At 36.9% G+C, this 26,716-nt stretch overlaps 1 protein-coding gene across 1 annotated transcript in view; it reads right to left on the reverse strand.

Moving 5' to 3' along the window:
- Window positions 1-26,716, reverse strand: part of MALRD1 (MAM and LDL receptor class A domain containing 1) — a 579,678-nt gene that overhangs the window by 461,303 nt on the left and 91,659 nt on the right. Inside the window, exons 13-14 of the mRNA XM_029239293.1 lie at window positions 20,809-20,982; window positions 12,409-12,529 (exon numbers count right to left, since the gene is read on the reverse strand). Of these exons, the coding sequence (XP_029095126.1) occupies window positions 12,409-12,529; window positions 20,809-20,982 (295 nt within the window). The remainder of the gene's footprint in view (window positions 1-12,408; window positions 12,530-20,808; window positions 20,983-26,716) is intronic.

Genomic DNA, 26,716 nt, shown 5'->3' on the forward strand with positions numbered 1-26,716 from the left:
TCTCCCGATGCACTTATGTGATGAAAGAAATTTGTAAGACTCAATGAAGAATATAACAATTACTATTGGAAGGTAATGAATTAGTAAACAATACATGGAGATGGCCTCCAAAGCATCAGCACAGAAAATCACTTAGCCTCTATCTTACTGTCAGCTGTGGAAATGCCAGTGTTTAATACATACATTTGTATATTGAGCAGACACAGTAGTTTTGGAAAAATATACAAACAGTATTTAAGTTTGAGAAAGCAAATGAGAAAAATGATAAATCACTCCTTCTTCCTATACTGCTCAACCTGCCTTTGCTTAGACTTTATTGAATTCAAATACTAAGTATTGATGTATGTGGTTTTCCCTGTGAGCAGAGAGAAAAGTAGAAAACGAGAAATTGTGTAGATCTATTTTTAGGAAAAAAGCATATGCATTTCAGACTAACCAATTTTTAGACCGAAATAAATTACAATGCTCAGAAAATGATGTTTGGGAATATTAAAATACCTTTACAACACACAGAGTTGTTTTAAAATTTTTTGTCTTTCTCATCTATATGATAAACTATTTCTTTTACCAAAATTGGTTAAAACTTACACTTGGTATCTTAGTCTGAAGATATTTCAGAGGCACAGAAAACCTAAATCATAGTAAGTTTAACAACTCTTTTGAGGTAAGCCATAATCAGTCTTATTGTAACGAAAGAGAACTCAAATTGGGTTAGAGATAGCTGTGAAAATGAGAAAATGAGAATAAATTGCATTAAAATACTAATATTTGAAACTGTAGAGTAGCAAGGTTCCTTTTAAGGAGGATTTATGTTTATAAGTAGAAATCCTGAGACGGGTATTGTCTTTTTCTCCTTACAGAAAACCCGTGTTTCTTCCAAGCAATTAAGTTTTCTATGGGGAAACTGACAAGTGGGTTAGTTCGATGCTAGATTCTCAGCCTAAAATCACCGTGCTTACTTCTCTCCTTTTTTGCGGTAAAGAAGACAAAAGACTCCTGCTTTTACTCCTCTAAATTCTTTACTGTGCCTTTACCTCATCTCAACTCACTGGAATCTTTAATGCATGAATTCACAAAAATGGGATGAAGAATTAGCATTTCTATGAATAAACAAATTCCCAGCATAAGATTCTAGAGATCTGGAGTTCATTTGTTATTTTTTTTTAACTCAGTTCACCACGATCATGGGTCCGTTGCCAAACAGTGATCTCCATCTTCTTTTTGTGTCTATAAAACAATATTTTAAGTCCCTGAAACACACTATAGGAAATGAAGGCAATTTAGTACATTTGCGATTTATGAAATGTAATGTGATAAACAAAATAATTACTAAAGGGAAAAGATTAAGGTTTTTTTTTTTTTTAAAGGACATTAATCCTTTCAAACTTCTAGACAGAATTACTAAATTACCATTTGACATTCTAGGGGCCTAAGAGCATGATTTCTCCTCCAAAGGTGAAATCTTTCACTGGCTTCAAATTCCCTATTGCTCAAACTGATCAAGGAAGCAACTTTTCATTTCGGGCAAGTATCATTTTCAATTTAATGATGACCTTGAAAGGACAGAAAGGTTGCATAATGTGTGGTTAAGAATGTGTTCTGGGGGCAGATAAACCAGATGTAAGATGGGGTTCCACCAATTATGAACTACACAACATTAGGCATGTGTGCCAGCTCTAAATGTACTGTGTCTCAGCTCCAAATCTACCCTCTCTGCCCTGCTTTGAGATCTGGACCTGGACGGTGCAAACATTTCTCTTTTGAATAGCTCACACAATGTTTGGCTTCGTTAGTAAAGAGCACAGGATGCCACAAAGCATAGCAGAGGAAGGAGCTTCTCTTTTTGGTTCCAGTGTATGTTTTGTTGCTGTTCTTGGACCAGGACTGCCAGCAATATCAAGCAACCCAGTTACAGTCACCCTTCAGTGAGTTTTGCAGGCATCCTGGTGGATAATTTCTTCCTTGGACACTAAATTGTTAACCAAGTCTAGTCCACATCATCCCAGCAAATTTCTCCACCTTCCAGAGGGTTCCAGTCACACCCTCTCCAGTAAAGTTTAATCCTCAGTGTTGGGATATAGAGGCCACCGCTCCTCCAAATGTATCCTTTCCTTAATTCTCTGTCGCAATCCTAGAGGCAGTAGCTGCTCCCTACATTTGTTAATTCTTTTCTTCTCTACTGTTCTTTTAGTTCTTTTTGCAGTTAACCATGTCTCAAAAGGTAATAATTCTTCATATTACATTTTCTCTGTTCAAATTACTAGGGCGGTTTCTGTCTCCTGAATGAACACTAACTAATATGAAAGTCTGTAAAATCAGGATAATATTAGGGTTGAATTCTTCGATTTGTTTTGATGATTAAAAGAGTTTGTATAAAGTTCTTAAACCATGTACATTTGGTAACTGTCTTAATGTATATCAGGGACAGGCTTACAACCGTAAATCCCAGGCAGATATTCCAATAGATAACTCTTCTGATATAGTAAGAAAAACAGAAAATATTTTAAGAAATTCCTACTTGGGTTCTAATACAAGATGGTGACATAGGAAGATCCTGAACTTACGTCCTTCCACAGACACAATGAATCTACAGCTACATATGGAGCAATTTTCTCTTGAAAAAACAAAGAAAACAAAACTAAAGCCTAGGTGAGAGACTCTTACACATTGTGCAAATGAGAAAAAATCCACTACCAAGCGGGTAGGAGAGGCTGAGACACAGTCTTGCCCTAAACCTGACACCAAGCACAGCGATTCACAATCAGGAGGAAACTCAAGACCCAGAGCTTCTCCCCAGGGAGTGAAAGACTGGAACCCTGACATCAGGTACCCCAACTTTTAAGACCTGCACCTGAGAAAAAGCCCCCCAAACATCCAACTTTGAAAAACAATGGGGCTCACATCCAGGAGACACACAGATTATAGTGAACTGAGAAATGGCGCCTAAGGGGCTCACAGTCTCAGACTCACCCCACGGACCAGTGCAGAAGCAGCTGATCGAGAGGTGCCTACCTTTATGTGAAAGAGGCTTATATGCTTATCTAAAAAGTGTCAGCCTAAAGGGCACATGTTTACTTTAACACACATCCAGGGCCTGCTGGGGAGCTCCCCAGGAATGGAGGCTGGCAGATGCCATCTTTGCATAGCTCTCTGTCTCCACCCAACTTGCTGTACCTCTTGGAAATGGCTTGCACCCTCCCCAGTTCTTGTGCCTGATGCCCAGGGAACACCTCTAAGTCACCTGTCACTGGCTTATGTCACCAGCAGGGCTTATGCTAGGGGGATCCACAAGACTGTAACCAACAGAGAAAAAGTTCTTAATTATCTACCACCCCCAGGAGACAACAGAGATACCCTGTCTTTCTATGGAAAAAACATATTAGCTTATCTTCATAGCTGTGGCCTGAAGGGCAGGCTTCTGATCACACAAACATGTAAGGGTCCACTCTAATCCCCTCCAGAGACCTCAGAGGGTGGGCAATCTCCTCATGTCCTCCCTCTGTCTGATTCCAGAATGCCAGTATCTCCCAGAGAGGGACTGCACAGTGTCTGGTGTCCTGGTTTCTGTGGCTGCCACCCAGAGGACAGCCCGTGATTGCTGAGCTCTGGTGGTCAGTAGGGTTTTTATTCCCAGGTCCTGTTAGACTTTAAGCAATGGAGAGACAGAGCTTGGCAGGCTACCACCCCCAGGGCCCTGTGCAGACAGCAAACCAAAATATAGCCCCAATATTTCTGTGAAAGAGGCCTATTTGCTTGTCCCACACCTTTGGTCTGAGGGGCAGGCTTCTGGTTTGGCACAATTCTAGGGGCCTACCAACGTGCATTCCAGGGATGGAGGTCAGTGGACGCCATCTTTGCAATCTCCTTCTGCCTTGCTCCAGGTCACATGGTGTCTCCCTACAAGAAACTCATCTGGCATCCTGACTTTTTCAACTGCCTCAGAGAGGACACCTCTAGATGGTCTGGCTATGGGGTCCAGGAGGACTTAGGCTTGCAATCTCACAGGAATGTATATATTTGCATACTTACAAGTTGCTGCCTGGAGGTCTGGCTGCCTGAGAGTCCAGCTTCCAATCAGCCTGAATCTAGGTGCTGACTGAGAGCTTCTGCTTTGGGACATTGACAGGACTTAGCACACCTTCAACTACTGGGAGCCACTAAAAGTAAAATAGGCTACTTGGACAATCACAAATGTTTTTGAGATAACCCAAGAGCTAGGTTAGTTCTACACGAGGCTACTTCTTCAAGACTGGGAGAGGTAGCTGTTTTATCCAATGCATAGAAGCCAACATAGAGAGACAAGAAAAGTGAAGAAATGGATGAATATGTTCCAAGAGAAAGAACAAGATAAAACCTCAGAAAAAGTCCTTAATGAAATGGAGTTAAGCGACTCATCTCTTAAAGAGTTCCATGTAATGGTCGTAAAGATGTTCACCAAACTCAGGAGGAAAATGGATAAACACAGTGAGAACTTCCACAAAGAGGCAGAAAATATAAGAAAGTACCAAACAGAAGTCACATAGCTGAAGAATGCAATAATTAAACTGAAAATACACACGCAGGGTTCAAGAGCAATAGAAAGGATCAGTGAAATCAAAGACAATGCAGTGGAACTCTCCCAATCAAAGCAGAAAAAAGAATTTTTAAAAAGTGAAGTTAGTTTAAAGGACTTATGGGACAACATCAAGCAGGCCGACATGTGCATTATAGAGGTCCCAGAAGGAGAAGAGAGAGAAAAGGGGGCAGAAAACTCACCTGAAGAATAAGCTGAAAACTATCCTAATTTGGGAAGGAAACGTCCAGATTCAGGAATCCCAAAAAGTTCCAAAGAAGATGAACCCAAAGAGACCCACACCAAGACTATTATAAATTTAAATGTCAAAAGTTAAAGACATGGAGAGGATTTTAAAGCAGCAAGAGAAAAATAACTTGTTAAATACAAGGGAACCCCCACAAGGAAATGAGCATATATTTCAGCAGAAATTTTGCAAGCCAGAAGGGAGTGACACAATATATTCAAAGGGCTGAAAGAAACTTCCAATTAATACTCTACTTGGCAAAGTTATCCTTCAGAATTGAAAAGGAGATAAACAGTTTTCTAGCAAGAGCTAAAGAAGTTCATCACCACTAAACTGTCATTACAAGAAATGTTAAAGGGACTTCTTTAAGCTGAAAAGAAAGGATGCTAATTAGTAACAGGAAAACAAATGAAAGTATAAATCTCACTGGTAAAGATAAACACACAGTAAAATTGGTATAGTCTACTCCTGTAAAGATGGTGGTTTAATCACTATTAAAGATAGTATAAAAGTTGCAAGAAAGAAGTAGTAAAAAAACTGTAACAACAATAATTAGCTAAGAGACACATAAGATAAAAAGATGTAAAATATGACATCAAAAACAAGAAACATGGGGGTTGAGAAGAGTGAAAATATAGAGCTTTAGAATGCATTCAAATTTAAGTTGTTATCATCTTAAAATAGACTTAATAAATGTAAGTTGTTACATGTAAACCTCATGGCAACCACAAAGCAGAAACCTATAGTAGATACACAAAAGATAAAGAAAAAGGAACTAAGCATACCACTACAGAAAATCATCAAATCAAAAAGGAAAAGAGCAAGAGAAAATAAAAGGAATGGAGGAGCTACAAAACGGCCAGAAAACGATTAACTTAATGGCAACAAGCACCTACCTATCAATAATTACTTTACATGTAAATAGACTAAATTCTCCAATCAAAAGGCACAGAGTAGCTGAATGGATAAAAAAGAAGACCCATCTACAATGCTGCCCACAAGAGACTCACTTCAGATATACAAACTGAAAGAGTTAAGCTTTGGAGATAAGTGATATCAGACACAATAGACCTTAAAACAAAGACGGTAATAAGAGACAAAAGAAGGGCATGACATAATGATAAAAGGGTCAAACCAACAAGTGGCTATAATGTTTGTAAATATTTATGCATCCAATATAGTTTCTCCTACATATATAAAAATATATTAACAGACCTAAAAGGAGAAATAGACAGCAATACAATAATTGTAGAGGATTTTAGTACCCCCATTTTTATCAATGGATAGATAATCCAGACAGAAAATCAAAAAGGAAATATTTGGACAAGTTGGACCAGATGGACTTAACAGATATATAGATATATATGAAACATTCCATCCAAAAGCAACAGAACACACACTCTTCTCAAGTGCACATGGAACATTTTCCAGGACAGATTATATGTTAGGCCACAAGACAAGTCTTAATAAATGTAAGAAGGGTAAAATCATATCAAGCATCTTTTCTAACCACAATGGTATGAAACTAGAAATCAATTACAAGAAAAAACTGGAAAAAACCACAGCTATGTGGAGGTTAAAAATATGCTACTAAACAAGCAATGGTCAAAGAATACATCAAAAGAGAAACCCAAAAATTCCTTAAGACAAATACATATGGAACTACAACATACCAAACTTCCGGGATGAGACAAAAGTTCTAAGAGGGAATTTCGTAGGGATAAATGCCTATCTCAAGAAACAAGAAAAACCTCAAATGACCTAACTTTACAATTCAAGGAACTAGAAAAAGAACATAGCCCAAAGCTAGTGAAAGGAAGGAAATAACAAAGATCAGAGTTGAAATAAATGATATAGAGATTAAAAGGCAATAGAAAAGATCAATGAAACTAAGAGCTATTTCTTTGAAAAGATAAACAAAATTGACAAATTGTTAGCTAGACTAACAAAGAAAAAGGGAGGACTCAAATAAATAAAATCAGAAATAAAAGAGGGAACATTACAACTGATAACACAGAAATACAAAGACTCATAAGAGACTACTAGAACAATTATACACCAATAAATTGGAAAACCTAGAATAGATAAATTCCTAGAAACACACAACCTGACAAGACTGAATTATGAAGAAATAGAAAATATAAATAGACAGCTATGAGTAAGGAGAGTGAATCAATAATCAAAAACCTCCCAACAAACAAAAGTCCAGGACCAGAAGACCTCACTGATGAATTCTACCAAAAAAATTTTTTCTACCAAACATTTGAAGAAGAAATAATACCAATCCTTAAACTCTTCAAAAAATGGAAGAACACTTCCAAACACATTTTCAAGGCCAACCTTACTCTGATACCAAAACCAGAAGAGGATGCCACAAGATGAAAAATTACAGGCTAATATTCCTGATGAAGAGAGATGTTCATCAAACACCTCAATAAAATATTAGCAAATCAAATTCAAGAGCACCTTAAAAGAATCATACACTATCATCAAGAGTGGCTCATTTCAGGGATGCAAGGATAATTCAACATCAGTGAATGTGATACATCATATTAACAAAATGAAGGATAAAAATCATATCATATCAATAGATGCAGAAAAAGCACTTGACAAAATTCAACATCCATTTATGACAAAAACGCTCAACAAAGTGGGTATTGAGGGAATGTATCTCAACATAATAAAGGCCACATATGACAAGCCCACAACCAACATCACAATCAATGATGAAAAGCTGAAAGTTTTTCCTCTAAGATCAAGCACAGGATGAGGATGCCCACTCTCAACATTTTTATTTAACATAGTATTGGAAGTCCTAGCCACAACATTTAGGCAAGAAAAATAAAATTAAAATAAAATAAAAGAGCAACAAAATCAGAAACAAAGAAGTAAAACTATCACTATTTGCAGATGACATGATTTTATATATAGAAAACCCTAAAGATTCCCAATAAAACTGCTAGAACCAATCAATGAATTAGTAAAGTTGCAGGATACAAAAGCAATATACAAAAATCTATTGCCTTTCTATACATCAATAATGAAGTATGAGAGATAAATTAAGAAATGAATACCACTTATAATTGCATCAAAAAAACACAAAACATCTAGAAATCAATTCAACCAAGGAGGTGAAAAACCTGGGCACTAAAAACTACAAGACATTGATGAAAGAAATGGAAGAAGACACAAATAAATGGAACAATATTCCATGCTCATGGATTGTAAGAATTAATATTGTTATAATGCCCATACTACCCCAGGCAATCTACAGATTTAATGCAATCCCTGTCAAAATACCAGGGGTATTTTTCACAAAAAATAGAACTATCCTAAAATTTTTATGGAACCACAAAAGACCCCAAATATCCAAAGCAATCTTGAGAAAGAAGAACAAACATGGAGGCATCTTGCACCCTGATTTCAAACTATATTACAAAGCTATAGTAATTAAAACAGTATGTCATTGGCATAAAAACAAACATAGATGAATGGAACAGAGTGGAGAGCCCAGAAGTAAACCCACCCATATATGATCAATTAATTTTCAATAAAGGAGGCAAGAATATACAATGGGGAAAGGATAGTCTCTTCAATACGTGGTGTTGGGAACACTGCACAGCCACATGCAAATAAAATGAAAGTGGACCACTATCTTACACCATACACAAAAATTAAATTAACTTGAAAGGGATTAACGACTTGAACATAAGACCTGAAACCATAAAAATTCTACAAGAAAACATAGGTAAGAAGCTCCTTGACATCAGTCTTGGCAATGATTTTTGGATTTGACAGCAAAAGCTGAGTCAACCAAAGCAAAAATAAGTGGGATTACATCAAACAGTTTCATCCGTTTCTGGCCCAGATTTCCTAAAACCCTTGAAATTTCCGAGGTGTTACGCGTGACAAAGTTGTCTTTTGTTATGCTAATGGGGTGACTTTGGACAGTATCTAAAGATGGAGGCTGGTTGCCTGGAGCCAACTATATGATTAGAGGGTTGGAACTTTCAGTCCTACCCCTGACTTCTGGGAAGAGGAGATGGGCTGGAGGTTGAATCAATGGCCAATGATTCAATCAATCATACCTGTGAAATGAAGCCTCCATGAAAACCCAAAGGACAGAGCCTGGAGAGTTTCTGGGTTGGTGAACGTGGTGCTGGGAGAGTGGCACCTGGAGAGGACAAGGAAGCTCCTCATCCTTTCCCCATACTTTGCCCTATGTTTCTCTTCCAGCTAACTGTTTCTGAGCTATATTCTTTTACAATAAATGGGTGATCTAGTAAGTAAAATGTTTCTCTGAGTTCTGTGAGCTGCCCTAGCAAATTAATCAAACCCAAGGAAGGAGTCTTGGGAACCTCTGACTTATAGCCAGTCAATCAGAAGAACAGTAACAACCTGGGCTTTAGACCATCATCCAAAGTAAGTGGAAGAAGAGGGGAGGCAGCCTTGTAGGACTGAACCTTTACCTGTAGAACTTGATGGCATCTCTAGGTAGATAGTGTCAGAACTGAGTTAAATTGTAGGACACCCAACTGATGTCCTGAGCATTATCTGGTGTGGGGAACACCCCTCCCTACACCAGAATTGAGTCCTTGGAACACAAAAGATGGGAATTTATCTGAAGAAAACAAAAACACTAACTCAAAAGGATATATGCACCCCCATGTTCACTGCAGCATTATTTACAATAACCAAGAAAAAGTGGTACATATACACAATGGAATAATATTCAGCCATAAAACAGAAGAGAATCTTTCAATTTGTGACAGCACAGATGGACCTTGAGGGTATTATGCTAAGTGAAATAAGTCTGACAGAGAAAGATAAATACCATATGATTTCACTTACATGTGGAATCTAAAAACCAAACAAACTAACAAAATAAATAAATAAATATAAATAAAACCAAGGTCCTAGTTCAGAGGACAGATTGGTGACTGCCAGAGGCAGGGAATTAGGGCATAGGGGGCAAAATGGGTGGAGGGGGTCAAAAGGTACAAAGGTGTATTCTAGTTATAAAATAAGCAAGTTAAGTCATGAGGATATAATTTATAGCATGGCAACTATAATTAATAATATTGTATTGCATATTTGAAAGTTAAGAGAGTAAATTTTAAAAGTTCTTATCACAAGAAAACAATTTGTAACTATGTATGGTGATGGGTGTTAACCAGACTTATTTTCATGGTTATTTTGCATTATATACAAATATCAGATCATTATGTTGTACGTCTGAAACCAATATAATGTTATACATCAATTATACCTCAATAAAAATATTTTTAAAATTTAATAACAAATAAAAAACATTCTTAATTAAACAACATTCTCTTAAGTAGCATGCACTTTACGTTCAGAGAGTAATTATGCACACACAAATCTTAGTCCAGTCAGTCAGGACTTTCACTCACCACAACTGGCTTCATCTGCTCCATCTGGGCAGTCAGATGTAAAATCAGAGAGCTTGCTGGATGAAATACAGCCTGCATCATCGTGTGGCCCAAATCCAGCTTCAAAATTAAGAGATCGAGAGAATAAAACATCTTTTTTCCTCCAACATAAATGGGATGCATAATTGTTTCACGAACACTAGTTTTTAAATATGCTAAAAATGGCAAGCACAGGAGGATCTCAATAAACCTCTGGCCATTAATATAACATAAGTCCCTATCAGTGGGACATGATAAGTCCCCTTCCACTCCCGTCCCTAAACTCCTGGCTGGTAATAATAATAAATTCAGTGAAGGAGATCCTATAATTGCCTACTGGATAAATTTACAAAAACGGTGAGAACGTTTCTTTTCCTTTGTGTAAAATCATTGGTCTTTCAGGAATAATTCATGCAAGTTTGGCCTAATGAGAATTATGCTCTAACCAACTGAGCTGGTGTTCAGATTGAAGCACACATAAATGAGTTTTGAGTTAATTTATGAAAAGAATTCTCTGTATGTGAGATCGAGTATTCTCAGAGCCTTCTGCTAAGGTTAATTTTAGTGATAATTTAAAACATTTAACCACACTTCTGCTTCCAAATACATTCTCCTCAATGTCAATTCTAATGCCTTCCTACTATACCAATTCTGGTGATGCAGTATATGATTAGAAGAATAAAAATGTTTAATTAATTAACAGAAATAAGTCATTCTGGTTAACCCTCCAAAACTCATTAATCATTAAATCTGCTGCTTTACATTCTTTAATGTCCATCAAAACAACTCACACACACAGAGCTTAGAAAGGTTTATTATAAATTCAGGACACATATTCTGAGTAATGTAAATGCATGTTACCACAATACAGAGTTAGGACATAGAATATACAGCCTTACCAATGAAAGATGTCTTTAATAAAGGACTTTAAAAAATTCTTTAACCCGGATCTCAATCCAGAACTGATTCTCCTATATCATCCTTGATTAGTGAGCGCATTTAGCTCCTGTTAAGAATGCAGTTTTTCCTCTCACTAAATATGTTGTTTAAGGAAACATAACTTCAGAATGTATGACATGCCTGATGTCCACATGCAGTTATTTTTCATGTATGGAGAGTAAGAAAAATGAAGTGTTTCAGTTTTCAGGCAACAATTTTAATATGTATTTCTATTTGTTAACTGAGACCTGACTGTAGGGGTGGTCAGAAAGAAACATCAGTTAGTGTTAAAATAACAAAGTAACTGCAGGCACAATGTATACCATTTCAACGCACTCTCAGAACCTAAACTACGGTTAGAGTTTCAAAAATGCCTATTCTACTATTTGGAATTCATTTTTATGACAATATACCTGTCACTTAACTGAAATTCTCTACAAAATATTTAGTCAAAGAATTAGCCGAACTCCATCTGTTTCTTGAAAACATTATGTTTTGAATTTAAACACAGAATTTTAGGGTCAAGTTTGAAATTTTTCATTGGCCTTAAGTCAGTTTTTCAACCATGATAATCTTTTTGAACTCCTGAGTGATTGTGAAACATGAATTTAATTACATATTCACTTGAAGTGTCAAACAAAATTAAAATACAATAAAATTTTTATAGCAGTGTTTTAATACATGCAAAATATTTTAAATTCATGACTTTTATAATTAAAAAAAAATCTGTATGTGACAATTTTAGCCACAAATGTAGAATGTTATTAGAAGGGAGCCTAAGGCCTAGACTGTGATATAACATATTTTTTTAAAAAGGTAAAAGTATATTTTAAAAAGGTAAAAAAATATGTTTTAGTTTTCAGGGACATGTGATTTAATCCACATCTTGGTATTAGGCATTACTAAACTATATTATTGAAGGATTCTAATATATTTTATATTTTGATATCAAGGAAAACTAATTATTAATTTTGTTTGTTTTTTGTTTTTGCGGTACACGGGCCTCTAACTGTTGTGGCCTCTCCCGTTGCGGAGCACAGGCTCCGGACGCGCAGGCTCAGCGGCCATGGCTCACGGGCCCAGCCGCTCCGCAGCATGTGGGATCTTACCGGACCGGGGCACGAACCCGTGTCCACTGCATCGGCAGGCGGACTCTCAACCACTGCGCCACCAGGGAAGCCCGAAAACTAATTATTTTAATGTTCAAAACTGCAGCAACCACAAGAAAAAAAACTTACCTTTGCTTTGAACGCTAGTACTTGGAAGTGCCTTATATGAAATTTCACATTCCTGGGATACACTGATGTCATCTAGAGCAACGGTAGCGTGTGATGATAAAACAGTAGCTTCTAAAATTAACTATAATTACAGAAAGATAAATTATTAAAAATATACTATAAAAGTCTTGAAATAACTTTCTAGGCCCAAAATGGAGCCATTCCTGCCCTGGATGCCATGACAGCAAACCAAAACTTAGATAACTTTCATGCCCCTTTAATGCTCCCCTTGGCCAGAAACAGAGTATATTCAGCAGTCAGTCCCCCAACTTCAAGCCAACTCTGGGCTCTATGTTTCCTTGTTCCTTCTTACCCTAAACAAGGTTGACTATATGGCCCCAGTCAACTCGATATTTTCTGTTTTACTCTTTCTCATTCTTTATTCTTTACCCTATAAAGCTTCCTGCCTTCCACCCATTTTACAGGTCTCCAAATAGAGACTGTCTGCTTCATGAAGTGCTGAATAAACCTTGTTTGTACCACCTAACTTGTCTTCTTTAACCATTTTTTAACAAAAGTAAATTTATTACAATCATACTTTTTGGTGTAGAGAAGCTCATCTGCATCTGTCCCAAACTTCCAAACTAATTTTAGAAAATTGTTTGACCAGAACATTCAAATGAGGAATTTATAAAGTCATAACTCCTTTGACAGCACCTTAGGTAACCCTAATATCTTAGGTAACCCTAATATCTTAGGTAACCTTGTTTCAATTAGAAGTTGTAACATTCATCATGACTGAAGGCCGCCTTCCCATTGGAGCCATTAAGTCATAAGCATTTAAAATGAGCTCTTTGGGGTAATCAGCTGTGTGGTTTACAACTCAGTTTAATTGAAATATGAATTCATTTATAACAGGTTGGCTGAAGGCAACAATTCATTTCTATATCAGAATATTTAAATACTTATATATATATTATACATATATGGAAACCTACTTAGTGAGGTAAATAACCACATACAGTGGTTAATAACATTCATATGCTAAAGCACTTGGAGGCATCTATTTAAGTTTAATTTATTCTAACATTCTAAATAATGACTGGTATAATTTGTTTTCTTTCTTGTTAATCACTCACATTATTATGTTGTTGCTCCACCATGAAAGAAAGAAAGAAAGAAAGAAAGAGAGAGAGAGAGAGAGAGAGAGAGAAAGAAAGAAAGAAAGAAAGAAAGAAAGAAAAAGAAAGAGAAAGAAAAAAGGAAGGAAGGAAGGATGAATTTATGTCCAGAGCCTTAAGGATGCATAGCAGGACCACTAGACCAGGACACGGCTAGTAAGTGCATCTCCACGTAATCAGGGAGGATCTCTGGTCTCAAAGATCTTACAATTTACTTGATATGATACATTAACAACTAAGCTATACCATAAGTACTATATAAGAGAGAAATACAAGATACTAAAAATCAAAGAAAAGCACTTCATTATTTCTGTCAAGAATATGAAATAGAGTTTGAAAAAAAAGATTTAGCAAAGAGGTAATATTAAACTTCAGTTTTAATTGTTGCCTAAGATTCTGTTACTGTGAGAAACTGGTAACATAACAAGAAAAAAAAGGAAATGTGAACATGTAGAGTATATTTAGAAAACTTTGGGCATTGTAGGATGATGGGGTTTAGGACATGCTGTCCCAAAAGAGGGCACCTATGCAGCATATGGAATATTTCTAGCCAAAGGAACTTGAGAAATGGTATGTGCAGGATGGACTTTTTGACCTTTCCGCTAAAGCAGATCAAACCCTCATGTGAGAGGAACCCTCCCTATGCCAGAGATATCCTTATCTCTGAAGACAAAAGGACACAGAGAAGCTGAACAAACAGGCCTAGCTAAGTTCCCCAGTTTATTACACTCGGCTCATACTCTTTGCCCTATCGTACCTTTCTACACCTATTCACTCTTCATCAAACCTCTCACAAAAACCCTCAGGTTTAACTATTTCTTCAGGTCTTCATTTCCTTATGAAGGCCCCCACGTCAAGTAAAACTAACATTAAATAATTTTATATGCTTTTCTCCTGTTAATCTGCTTTATCAGTTTAATTTTGAGACCCAGTCAGGTACCCTAATAGGGTCAAGAAAAACTATTTCCTCCCCTATGGTAGGAGTATAGGATTTTTTGCCTAAATGAATTATTGCCTAAATATTTGTTAAGAGAAGAGGACTGACTGCATGAACTGGTATAGCCCAACTGGACAGCAATTTGATGACATCTATTAAAAAGATAAATAGGGCTTCCCTGGTGGCGCAGTGGTTGAGAGTCCACCTGCCGATGCAGGGGACACGGGTTCGTGCCCCGGTCCTGGAAGATCCCACATGCCGCGGAGCGGCTGGGCCCGTGAGCCATGGCTGCTGAGCCTGTGCGTCCGGAGCCTGTGCTCCGCAGCAGGAGAGGCCACAATGGTGAGAGCCCCGTGTACCGCAAAAAAAAAAAAAAAAGATAAATAGCATAGACTACAAAAATTAAGCCCATCCTCAGGGTTTACCTTAGAGAGACACTCATAGGCACACATATGAAGACCTTGGGCAGGAATGTTTGCTTTAATGTCGGTTTTGATAGCAAATGAATCAGAACAACTCAAATGTGAATCAATAAATAAATGGTGATATAGATCATGGACTACTGAGCCAGTTAAAAAAAAATCTATCTCTGTATGCTAATATGGAAAGAACTTCAACATAAGTTTCTGAGTAAAAATTAAATTACAGAAAAAATTTATAGTATGGTACTACTTAGGCCAAAAATACACATGGTTCAGATTTCTAGATATATGTGGTACATACATACATATTAATTAAGTAGAAAAGGGTCTAGAGGTAAAAATAAACTAGTGTTATAGTCACCTGAAGATACAGACTATGATGGAAAGTAAGGATGCTCAGGAGGGACTATTTCTTAATCTGAAATTTTTGATACTTTATAATGAGATGTATATAATTTTAGTGATTTTTAAAATTCTGATTAGAACTGGTTTCTGTAGAGTCTTAGCCAAGAAATTTGGCCTTCATACAAGAGGCAGAAAATAGTAATAGATTTTAAAGAAGGATTTTGATGAAATGTATACAAGCATTGTGAGAAATAAATTATGCTTAACATCATTAAGTTATTGTAATGTATTTGGACAGCTTTAATTTGGAAGAATTTTTTTTATTCATTATTCTAGTATGTCCTACATTGAAGTCAATTAAAATACAGATGTTTAATTCTTCAAACTCATTAGACAGGTAGTTATGACCACCATATTTGAAGGACTACACTACTCAAAGGAAAGCTGGAAAAAGACAATGTTTGTTTGGGGCACTTCTGCGTCCCAGGAGAGGTACATGCTCCTATTCTTTGAACGGAGTGGGTGCGCCCTGGGATGAGCTGAATGATGGGATAGGTCTTTAAAATATGGTTACATCATTTTGTCCGAAGAAAACCACTAGGCTCTTTTACATCTTCATATTAAAATGTAAGTATAAAACAACTCCCAGGGCTTCCGTGGTGGCGCAGTGGTTGGGAGTCCGCCTGCCGATGCAGGGGACGCGGGTTCGTGCCCCGGTCCGGGAGGGTCCCGCATGCCGCGGAACGGCTGGGCCCGTGAGCCATGGCCGCTGAGCCCTGTGCGTCCGGAGCCTGTGCTCCGCAACGGGAGAGGCCACAACAGTGAGAGGCCCACGTACCGCAAAAAAAAAAAAACAACTCCCAGAGTAAAATAAAGATGATATTAGGTCATGTACATGTCTGCTTGCTTACTTCTACATAATTAAATTCAGGACCATGTAATGAACGATTATAATTTGACCATTAATTAAAATTTTCCAACTTTAAACAGAGAATAATGTTACTTCCTTTAAAAAAAATGTATCTCATATCTGTAAATAATATCATCTGATTATTCCAAAATCATCTTCACTGTTCCTATTTTGTATTACTTGCTTTAACCAAGCTGATCGTTTGATTTGTCACCAAAGAAAGTTCCCTTTGGGAGCTACAGTATCATGTAATAATTGGTATGTGAGCCAGAGGTTGCTCACAAGAAATGTTTCAATCATTGACAAAGGCAGAGTGAAAACCTCATTTTATAAGTTTCTCAAGGTAATTTGAGAGTTAAAATTTCAAATTATATGTAAATATCTTTCCTTCTAAAACTATTTTTTAGGATCTTGCTGATTTTTGTCTTATCCAATTATATTATATTACTCCCTGAGTGAACAGAATCACTTCTTGGTTTTCTTTCAGGAAGCACAGCAACGTGTAAATATTGTCTATAATCAAGTGATTACTTTTTAGATCTGCAAAACAGAAAGAAACTTTTCCAGAGAAATACTCAACTAGCATATTTAAATTTTGGTTCTTTGATATCTTGCTTTAAAAAAGAATGAGAGTGAATAAATATGAATCTAAGAGGAAATGGAGACAATAGGAATATAGTAAGATGCAGTAAAGAAAAATTCGACTATAGTAATTTTTGATGAATGATGGTAGTGTTAAAAATAACATCAACAGCAAGCTTTTATTTAGAGCTTACTGCATGCCAGGCACGTCCACTTATTTTAACACTGTGAAGATGATGTTATTTTCTTCCACATTTTAAAGCAAAGGAAACAGAAGCTTAGAGAGTTGAAGTTATTGGTTGAAGATCACATATCTAGTACGAAAAATGTGTGACCTGAGCCATGGGTGACTATGCTGTACTATAGCACTATCATGAAATAAAGAGATAACTGGTCTTTAGCAGATACTGCAGAACAGAGCTACCTGGCAAAACAAGATTGACTGAAGCCCTAGGTTAAGAAGGCTGAGGACAGAGCAACATTACAGAGACTAGACCAGCTTTTACTTTGCATTATAAATCTCACCCTTCACTGAATCTTCAAATAATATCAGGAAATTGTTATTGATTTATCCCATTGACTCTGATGAAGAGCGAACATGGTATCAATCATTGTGGAAAATTTCACAAAAGGGTCATTTTAAAATGAAATCTGAAATATGACACAATTACGTTTTAGGAGCAAACTCAAAGACAGTAGATCAACTGGAAATCAATGGACAGTATTCAGAAAAAGTACTACCTCTAGATATGAAATTAAGAAGAACAGTTAGGAAAGAAATTGTAAATTAAATATTTGTGTAAAACACTGAACATATAAAATGAGTAGACCCAGTTAAAACAGATTGAAAAAATTCTATTAACTACTTGACTTACATTCTTCCAATAAAAACTGCACAGGAAGTGGAGAGAATATTGAAATGTTGTTAATCTGCTGTTCTTACAAAATAAACAGTAAGCCTAATCCTTTTCCACTAGGAAAAATGAAAGCCCTACCTAACCAGGGGTGCTGATCTCCTAAGGAACTCAGAGCAATTTGCATTCTATTGTGATGTGTACAAGAGACATAAAAGGACCACACTGAATCTGAATTTCATGGCTACAAGAGAACCAACTGAGAGGTCATACAGTCCTATGCCTTTCTCTTTTCCAACGTTTATATAGGATGACGTCATATAAATACATGTTCAGAGTTTAGTCACACTGAACTGATGACCAGGCGATGACTAAGGTCACCCTTAAATAATTCAGTCCACTAAATTTAAAGTGCCAAAGGAGCTTGTTTCCAAGAAGATAAACTTTAAATATTTGAATATTTAAAAGCTAGATTGACTATTTGTAGGTATAATATCTTTTCCATTTGCTATTGATAAAAGAATGAAGTAGAACTGCACCTAGCTAGACTCCTCATGCATATTTCCATAGTTTTGAAAATAGACTTAGAAAAATCAGGTTAAAAACAACATATTAGAATTTTTTTTTCCTGTAAAGGACAAGAAATGGAATAGAAAAAGGTACAAAGAGGACAAAAGCTGCATCTTTAGAAGCAAACCTATCAACATTATAAGCAAACAAAATGTTCATATTAGTTCATTCTGAGGTGTGAGTACATGGGTATTTGCCTCTCTATTTTCTATTTGTTTGAAAGATTTAATAATATATCTAAGTAATGTTAATGTATTAAATAAAACCGTGTATATGTATCTGTGAGTGACTGTGTGTACTTATGTATCTTGTATGAGTGTGTATGTGTATAAAATCTGGACTTATTCATACCAGAATGTTAACACAGGGTCCAAATTCCTTCGCCAAAGTCTTTGAGTCTGGCTGGGTTGTGAAATCTGAATAGTTCAGAGTTGAGGATGTTCATCTAAAATGTATCATGTATATTACTTGATACCCTCAGGGAGACTGGGGGCAGCACTTTATCATCAAACCCATCACTAAATGAACTGCCTAACGCTGGTTCAGGTCAGGAGAAACTTTGCCTCTAAATTTGTTTTCCAAAAGCTTATTGCTTTCCAAATTTTAATTTTCCAAATTGCTGATTAGAGACTGTGGACTTGTAATGGCCTTCTGAAGAGTGACATCTGAGAGAACAGTTCTTATTTTTCTTTTCACTGAACTGTAGTTCCTAAAACAAGCCTGTACTTCGGCCAAGTAACAAGATTACATAAGAAGGAACAGAGGTGCGTGCTAAAATCCTTACCTTCTCGGGCTGAATTACACACGACCGAGGCTTAGCAAGAACCCAGGACAATTCACTCCCCTCAAAAAGCCAGCACAATTAAGCAGAGGCTGGGAATTCCCTGGCAGTCCAGTGGTTAAGACTCCGCCCTTCCAATGCAGGGGGCACAGGTTCGATCCCTGGTCGGGGAACTAAGATCCCACATGCCGCATGGTGCGGCCACAAAAATACATTAAAAAAAAGAAGAAGAAGAAGAGGCTGATTGGTGCTGACTGGGAGCCCCCAGGTAGGAGAGAGAAAAGCCAACACGTGGTGCTGATCCAGCACAGAGGGGAGTGAAGACAGAAAACACCAATCCGTGGATACCAAATCACAAAATTCCATCAACCCAGTGGTCAATTTAAAAACCAGTTAATATGCCCCCAGATAATAAAGAGCAGTCTCAATTTGCACCTCAAAACAAAGCAAGACAAAAATCCCAAAAGAAAAAATATTAAACAGGAAAAAAAAAAACAACCCAGTGCCCAAACTCTTCAATAACGATGGTAGGTTAATGAGGCCAAGAGAGAACGGCACAAGTTTCAACTCATAATATTTCTCAAATAGCCAGTTCTAACAAAGGACATTCTGGGTTTTGTCTTTTGTTTTTTTTATTAAGACTTTTAGAGCAGTTTTAGGTTCGTTGCACAACTGAGAGGAAGGTACAGAGGGTTCCCACACACCTCCTGCCCCCAGGCGTCCGTAGTCTCCTCCATAATCAACATCCTCCACCAGAGGGGGACATGTATTCCAACCCATAAAACAACACTCACACATCATAATCCCTCACGGTAAACAGGTTTTCCCCAAAGGATGAGTCCTGTATTCTCTAGCAGTCTGCTGTTCTCTGGGTGGAGCTGTTTGTTCTGAGGTCAGGTATTATTTTAAATACATCTTCTCCAAAATATCTTGTGCTCTCTCTGTTGGATTTCTATATTTACCTCAGTTTGGAAATGAGTACCAGATGAGGTGTGTTATTTTTCAGAGCCTCCTAACACCCCAACAATGTTCTTACTTCCCCAACCCCATTTACAGAGGAAGAATCAGAAGCACGGAAGGATTAAGCAACTTCCCTCTGACTGGACACCTGGGTTTGAACCCCAGGCTCCAGAGCTCATGTTCATAGCTACCATCTTAGTTACATTCTCTTTCATTCAGATTCCTCTCAAGCATTGCTTTTATTATCACTGTGGTTTTCACAGATTGGAAAATTTGAAGCTCAAAGATGTAATGTACACAATCACTTAACAACACAGGGGGTGAGCAGATGGGAACTCAGACTACGTGACTCCGAAAGCAGTGAGTGTTCCACTGTGTTCCACCATCTAATCTAGTCTCTCAACTAGCTCTTCGCAAACATCATCTAGAAGGGAGTCATGTCCAGGAGGGTGGAAGCTGCTGCACCCATTTGATAAGCTACCGTTTCCTTCTTTCATTATTAACCAAGTAAATGACATAAAAGTGATAAAATTCTCAGTATTAATGGGCAGCACAAAATAAGGCAATAGGATAGCCCAGATTTTTTTCACTACCTCATACCTCATATAATCCACCATCCTCACTTAAGAAAACAAATATTTTCCTGTTAAATTACTCTTCTCTCTGCCATCCTATTCAATTCTTATCTCCATTTTTGCTACGCTTCCACAAGTCTTTAGCAATTAATCAAGATAACCTCTCTTCTCATCCCTGATTGTGAATGTCTGCTTTATTAATATCAAATACATTTACGGGATATATGTGTGATATTATTATCTGGGAAGATCAGCATTAAATAAGCATCTTCTGCTCAGTTGTATTAATTGCTTACGTGCTTACCTGAAAAGGCAGAGTAGACTCGCCAGCCTTCGCAAAGAGATCGATTTTTGCTTGTCTCCACTGAGATTTGGAGACTCTGATTAGATCACCTTGTTTCTGCAAATCCCCATCCAGTGATGTTCTTGTAAAAACCGAGAGATGTGAATGCTGAGACAAACGATACCAAAACTGCACCTGGTGAAAAATGTGTTTGAATGATATAAATATTCCATTTACCTGAGTCCAGTAGCTCTTCTATAGTTAAAAATATCCCAAACTACTTCTTAATTCTCCTCCGAACATGCAGACCCAGAAAATGCTAAGTACATCTTCTGCCAGCCTTTGTATTTCCTCCTTAAAAAAAAGGCTCAAGGTAGCTACATTAACTGATATTTTTAACACACGCCATAGAGATATCTAAAGAAATGGGACACTAGCACCCTGCTCAGACAAGTCTGAGGACATATATTTGTCCACACCGTCGTGGAAGTTTTACAGAACCTTCACTATTGCTTCTTATGAATCTGGGGACATACACGTTCTATATCTGACTCAAAAATTACAAAACCATGTATTACTATTCATTCTCCTTGATGTCTCAATCCAAGAAAAAGTTATCTCAGAAACTTGATTTCTCAGGTAAGAGAAAACTGCTATGAATACTTTTCAATAATTCCTTCTCCATTGTGACATTATCCAAAAACTTGGGAGATTATATAATACTGTTCATCAGAAATTTAATCCAACTACAAAATGTTCTTTTTGAGGCCAGGGAGCCCTGACTTGATCAGTTTGGTTCCTACTCACCACCAGTGATGACATAATCTAAAGGACTGACAGGTTAACTAGGTAGTGGAGAAAACACAGAGGAGTATTTTAAGGTGCCGACAGCAGTAGCTATGATGTGGAATTCAGCACTATCGTTTATTCAGCAAATACTTATTGAGCATTTACTAAATACTGGGCCCTGTGCAAGGTGAAAATTAATTGCCTCAGTGGTTGGATGACACAATACAAAATATGACCAAAAAAAACCCACTGAAGCAAGTCCAGACACACAGCAATTTTTTCTTCTTCTCATTATGCCATAGAGAGTTCTAATGCTGCAGATTTCAAAGAAAAACACAGTATCATTCAGAGATGAGGTCCCTGAGAAATGAAATCACTCTCTTTGGACTCAAAGTGACTCCTTTTCAGTTTCACTACATTTTAAATTTTTGGTTATTTTCCTTTGTCATTGGGCTTTTATTTTTTTATGTGGACAGATGTTATTACATATATTATTTATTTATTATCCCATTTATTTCACTGTTGGTACCAATTTCAGTTGAAAGTTGAAAAAAAAATTTTCATGCTCTTTTAAAAAATTGTTCAAAACATCAAGCATTCTCTGTTCCAACGTGGTACACACTTTTCTTTCAATGTCTACTGAATTGCCACCAACTGATCAAAGCATTCTTTCTGATTGTTCATTTCATATTAGATTTTACTACCAAGCTCACCTACACTCAGGCCTTTAAGCAAGAAATGCAAAGTCAAACAGAAGTGTTTGATTAAATTCTATGGAAAGAGAGGATGTTTGTTCCTCAACCACAATTAAACTTTAGATCCCTGCTGTAGTTTCAGCATGTTCCAAGCTTGTAAATATGCAAAATGGAGCTTTAAACCTAGTTGTACAAGAGCTGTGCAAGCCCCATCAGAATTTCAAGCTGTCATATTGTCACTCAGTACATTACCAGTGCGAAGTTATTTTAATAGTGCATTAAGAGTAAATACCAATGGGATCTATATTCAATAAGATAAGAGCTTAGAACTTATATTTAATTTACTTTTTTAAAAACAGAAATGGCCATTGTAGAGATTTAAGGAGAATTCTTTAGTTTGGTATAGACCAAGACACTTTCCAGAGTCGTTTCAAATTTAATATTGGTAAGGGTAAAATCACTGAACAAAATTTATAAGTACAGCTGTGATTTTCGATAGGAACTTAGCCAACATCCGTGGCTCTCACTGTGATACATACTAGTAGTGGAACACTAAGTCTTAAACGCAGAATCACAATGCACGTGGTGAATTCCTCTGAGAACATATCAAGGCACTTTGTATTTAGTAGGTATTCGGTAATAGGTATTGAAGAAAAGAAGGACGTTTGAGCGGGGCTATCAGCATTCTTGCTAAAGCAAATGTCTATAAACCTTCAAAGAGAGGCAGAAAGAGAGACCTGTCTGTGTTATAAAATGTGCAAGGAATTAAGTGTCCTTAAGGACCTCAGAGTTTTATGGGAGAGAGTGCAAAGAAAAGGAACAATTAAGTATAATGCGTATAATGACAAAGGTATGAAAACAGTGTGGCTATTTACATGTAAATGAGTTAAACAAAACGAAAAAGTCACTTTCTTGGTTACACTCATCTCATTTTAAGTGCTCAATAGCTATTTGTAGCTAGTGACTTCCATAGTGGACATAGCAGAGGAAAATGTCCATCACAGAAAATTCTATTAAAAAGAGCTGTATGTTAAAATTATGCCAACCATTTAAAATGTATTTAGTACTTTTCATTTTAAAGGAAATTATTGTCTCGATTCATGCCTGATTCATTAAAAAGCAGTTATATAAAATGTTAATATTAAAGGCTTGCTTTTATTTCTCCTCGATTTTCACTAAGTTGTATATATATGCACAACTTGGATTGTATGTATAGGGTGACTATGCAAGACCATGTATCATTTTATTCAAGAAAATTTCCTGTGGTTAAATAACTTCCAACAAAGCAGTTCCTTTAATTGCAAATTGGAAAGAAAAGAAATGAAGTTCAAATTACTTTACTGTTTTTAATTGTATTCTCTGATTTTATATTATTTGTATATTTTTAGAAATATTGAATCTGGGACATCCCTGGAGGTCTAGCGTTTAAAACTCCATGCTTCCAGGCTTCCCTGGTGGCGCAGTGGTTGAGAGTTCGCCTGCCGATGCAGGGGACACGGGTTCGTGCCCCGGTCCAGGAAGATCCCACATGCCGTGGAGCGGCTGGGCCCATGAGCCATGGCCGCTGAGCCTGAGCGTCCGGAGCCTGTGCTCCGCAACGGGAGAGGCCACAACAGTGATAGGCCCACGTATACCAAAAAAAAAAAAAAAAAGACTCCACGCTTCCACTGTAACAGGCATGGGTTCCATCCCTGGTTGGGGAACTAAGATCCCACATGCCACTTGGTGCCACCAAAAGATACACACACACACACTGAATCATTCATTTTACTATAAAAAGAAAGGACACCATATCAGGTGACTTATACTACTAGTTACCAAGTGTAGGTGAATAACTAATCTTGCTGTTTGGTTTCTACAGTGCCCTGAGATATTCCCAGAGGAATGGCCAGTTCTACAAAAGAATGTAATTAGGAACAAGTAGTAATTACTAATTAGTAAATCTCTGACACTAAATTCTACAAAGGACATTAACAGGACATTATTTAGAAGTTCAAAATAATGTCTTCTTTATTTCTCTTTTCTGTTTCATTTTATTTTGGTCTGTCTCCAGTTGGAACTCTTCAAATTTTCTGCTTTTTTCCTCAACTTTCCTATGGTCTTTGTTCCACTTGCTTCCCTATTAGGGAGGTTTTTGGTCAGATCTTCATGTCTTTTCTCAGTTATTCTCCAAATTCTCAGCTACCTCTGCCTTCTCTGCTTCATGTCGACCCCTGTCTGGTATTTGCTACACCTGTTATATCTTCAAGATCTAGGATAATAAAAAGAGTAAAACACAAAAAAGTTTAAAAAAAAAAAAAGGAAAAGAAACAAGATATCTGTAACTCCTCAAAACTCAAGTGGAATTAAGTCAGTGTAGGGGGGATCATTTATCTCTCTCTCACACACACACACCCCTCATCATTACCATAGTGATTCTTATGATTCCTATTCATAATCATGTTTTTGCCTCTTTTTATCTGAACAAGCTTAAGTAAAAGTCTGCAATCTTCAATAAAATATAATCTGTTTTTCTCATCTAAATGATTAATCTTCATGTGTTTTGACAATGTACAACTGGGGAGAATATCTGCTCAACCTTTCCCCAATAAACCATTGCTTCCTCTAGAATCTATCTCATGCTCTAATACTATCCTTGGAGTAAACAAAACAATCAGAGAACAGATCATGAGTGCACCATTCCAAGCCCCATTGTATATCACTTTTTTTCTAAATTTCTCTTTGCTATGAGCTCATAACTCTACTTGGGGAACATTACAAGACATGGCCTTTTCAAATTCATTGAGAGAGTTGTTATAAGTGGGTTATCACTTATATATATGGTTTATACGTATATATGTTTATGTTATATATTATATTTATGTTTAATTTATATATTGTTACATTATATATTATACTTACATATTATATGTGTATTTTATATTTTTATCACTCTCTGTAGCACTTCACACTGAACTGCTATCAGTATGCCTCACTAAATTCTGTATTTTGTTACGGCAAACGTGTTTACATTGTCCCTAGTATATTCCCAACATTGAGGGCTATGATGAGCACGGAGTAGGGAAGCAATAGGTGTGCACTGAATCAGAGAAAGAACATTTACACTGGTATGTGTGCAATCAGGGGAGAAGTCTCAGAAGAACTATTTTTGTTTTGTTTTTTACTTCCTTGAATATGAACCAAATGAGTTCTCACATGTCTCTCTCTGCATTGGCTGCTGGAAAACTTAGATTCAAAAATGTAGCCTGGGCCTCATAAACTTTATTTTTGGAGCCAACCTATTTTTTGTTTCATCTGTCTTTTTCCTGGTATCTCTAATCACTTCTTTTTAATTGTATGAATTTTTTGATTAAAGAGGATTAGAATAGCAAAATGAATTGGGGAATACAAAAAAAAACAAAAGACAAACACACAAAATGGCATTGAAAGTGGAAGCTTCATGTTATCAGTCCTGCTATATTTAATTATGAAGTCCTAAAAGTGAGATATGTCTTTTATACAGTAACTCAAATATGAGAGTGAGAAAATATTAATATCCACATAAATCTCCTTCAGATTTTACATTTCCTAAATTATTAAAAACAGTAACAGGGCTTCCCTGGTGGCGCAGTGGTTAAGAATCTGCCTGCCAATGCAGGGGACATGGGTTCGTGCCCTGGGTCCAGGAGGATCCCACATGCCACCGAGCAGCTAAGCCCATGCGCCACAGCAGCTGAGCCTGCGCTCTAGAGCCCGTGAACCACAACTACTGAGCCCACGTGCCACAACTACTGAAACTCGTGCGCCTAGAGCCCATGCTCCACAACAAGAGATGCCACCGCAATGAAAAGCCCAAGCATCGCAACAAAGAGTAGCCTCCACTCGCCGCAACTAGAGAAAGCCCGAGCGCAGCAACGAAGACCCAATGCAGCCCAAAATAAAAAATAACAAAATAAAATTAATTAATTAAAAAAAGAAAAAGTTTAAAAAAAAAAGAACAGTATTTCGACAGCAATAAGAAATACTAGCTTCTGGCTCCCACATGTTCTGTTTGTCCTATCTCCTGGTTATTCCAAGGAAAAATGCCAAATTTCCACCAGTGACCAAAGGAGCTTTTGAAGCTTTTAAATAAAGTCCACATCTTGAACAATGAGTACTTACAGGAACAATTCTGCATGTTGATGCCATGTGTTGGCTACACATAAAGTACAGAGTAATTCATGCAAAATGACCCTAAAAGGCTTCTGTTAGAAAAAAAAAGACTCAAAAGAAAGCTTCATATTCCTTTAAAGTCCTTTCAAACAAATATTCTTAACTCTGTTAGCCTGGTATGATTATGTAGAGAAAAAAATGTAATTTCATATAATGAAGGCTTTAATCATATCAAAGTGCCCAACTTTGGTTATTTCACCGCCCCACTTTACCATAAATATAATAAAGAACATTTGCTATTCCATAAATACAAC

Source organism: Monodon monoceros, unplaced genomic scaffold (genome assembly GCF_005190385.1).
Source record: "Monodon monoceros isolate NGI ecotype Baffin Bay Population unplaced genomic scaffold, NGI_Narwhal_1 Super_Scaffold_21, whole genome shotgun sequence".
Taxonomy (NCBI): domain Eukaryota; kingdom Metazoa; phylum Chordata; class Mammalia; order Artiodactyla; family Monodontidae; genus Monodon; species Monodon monoceros.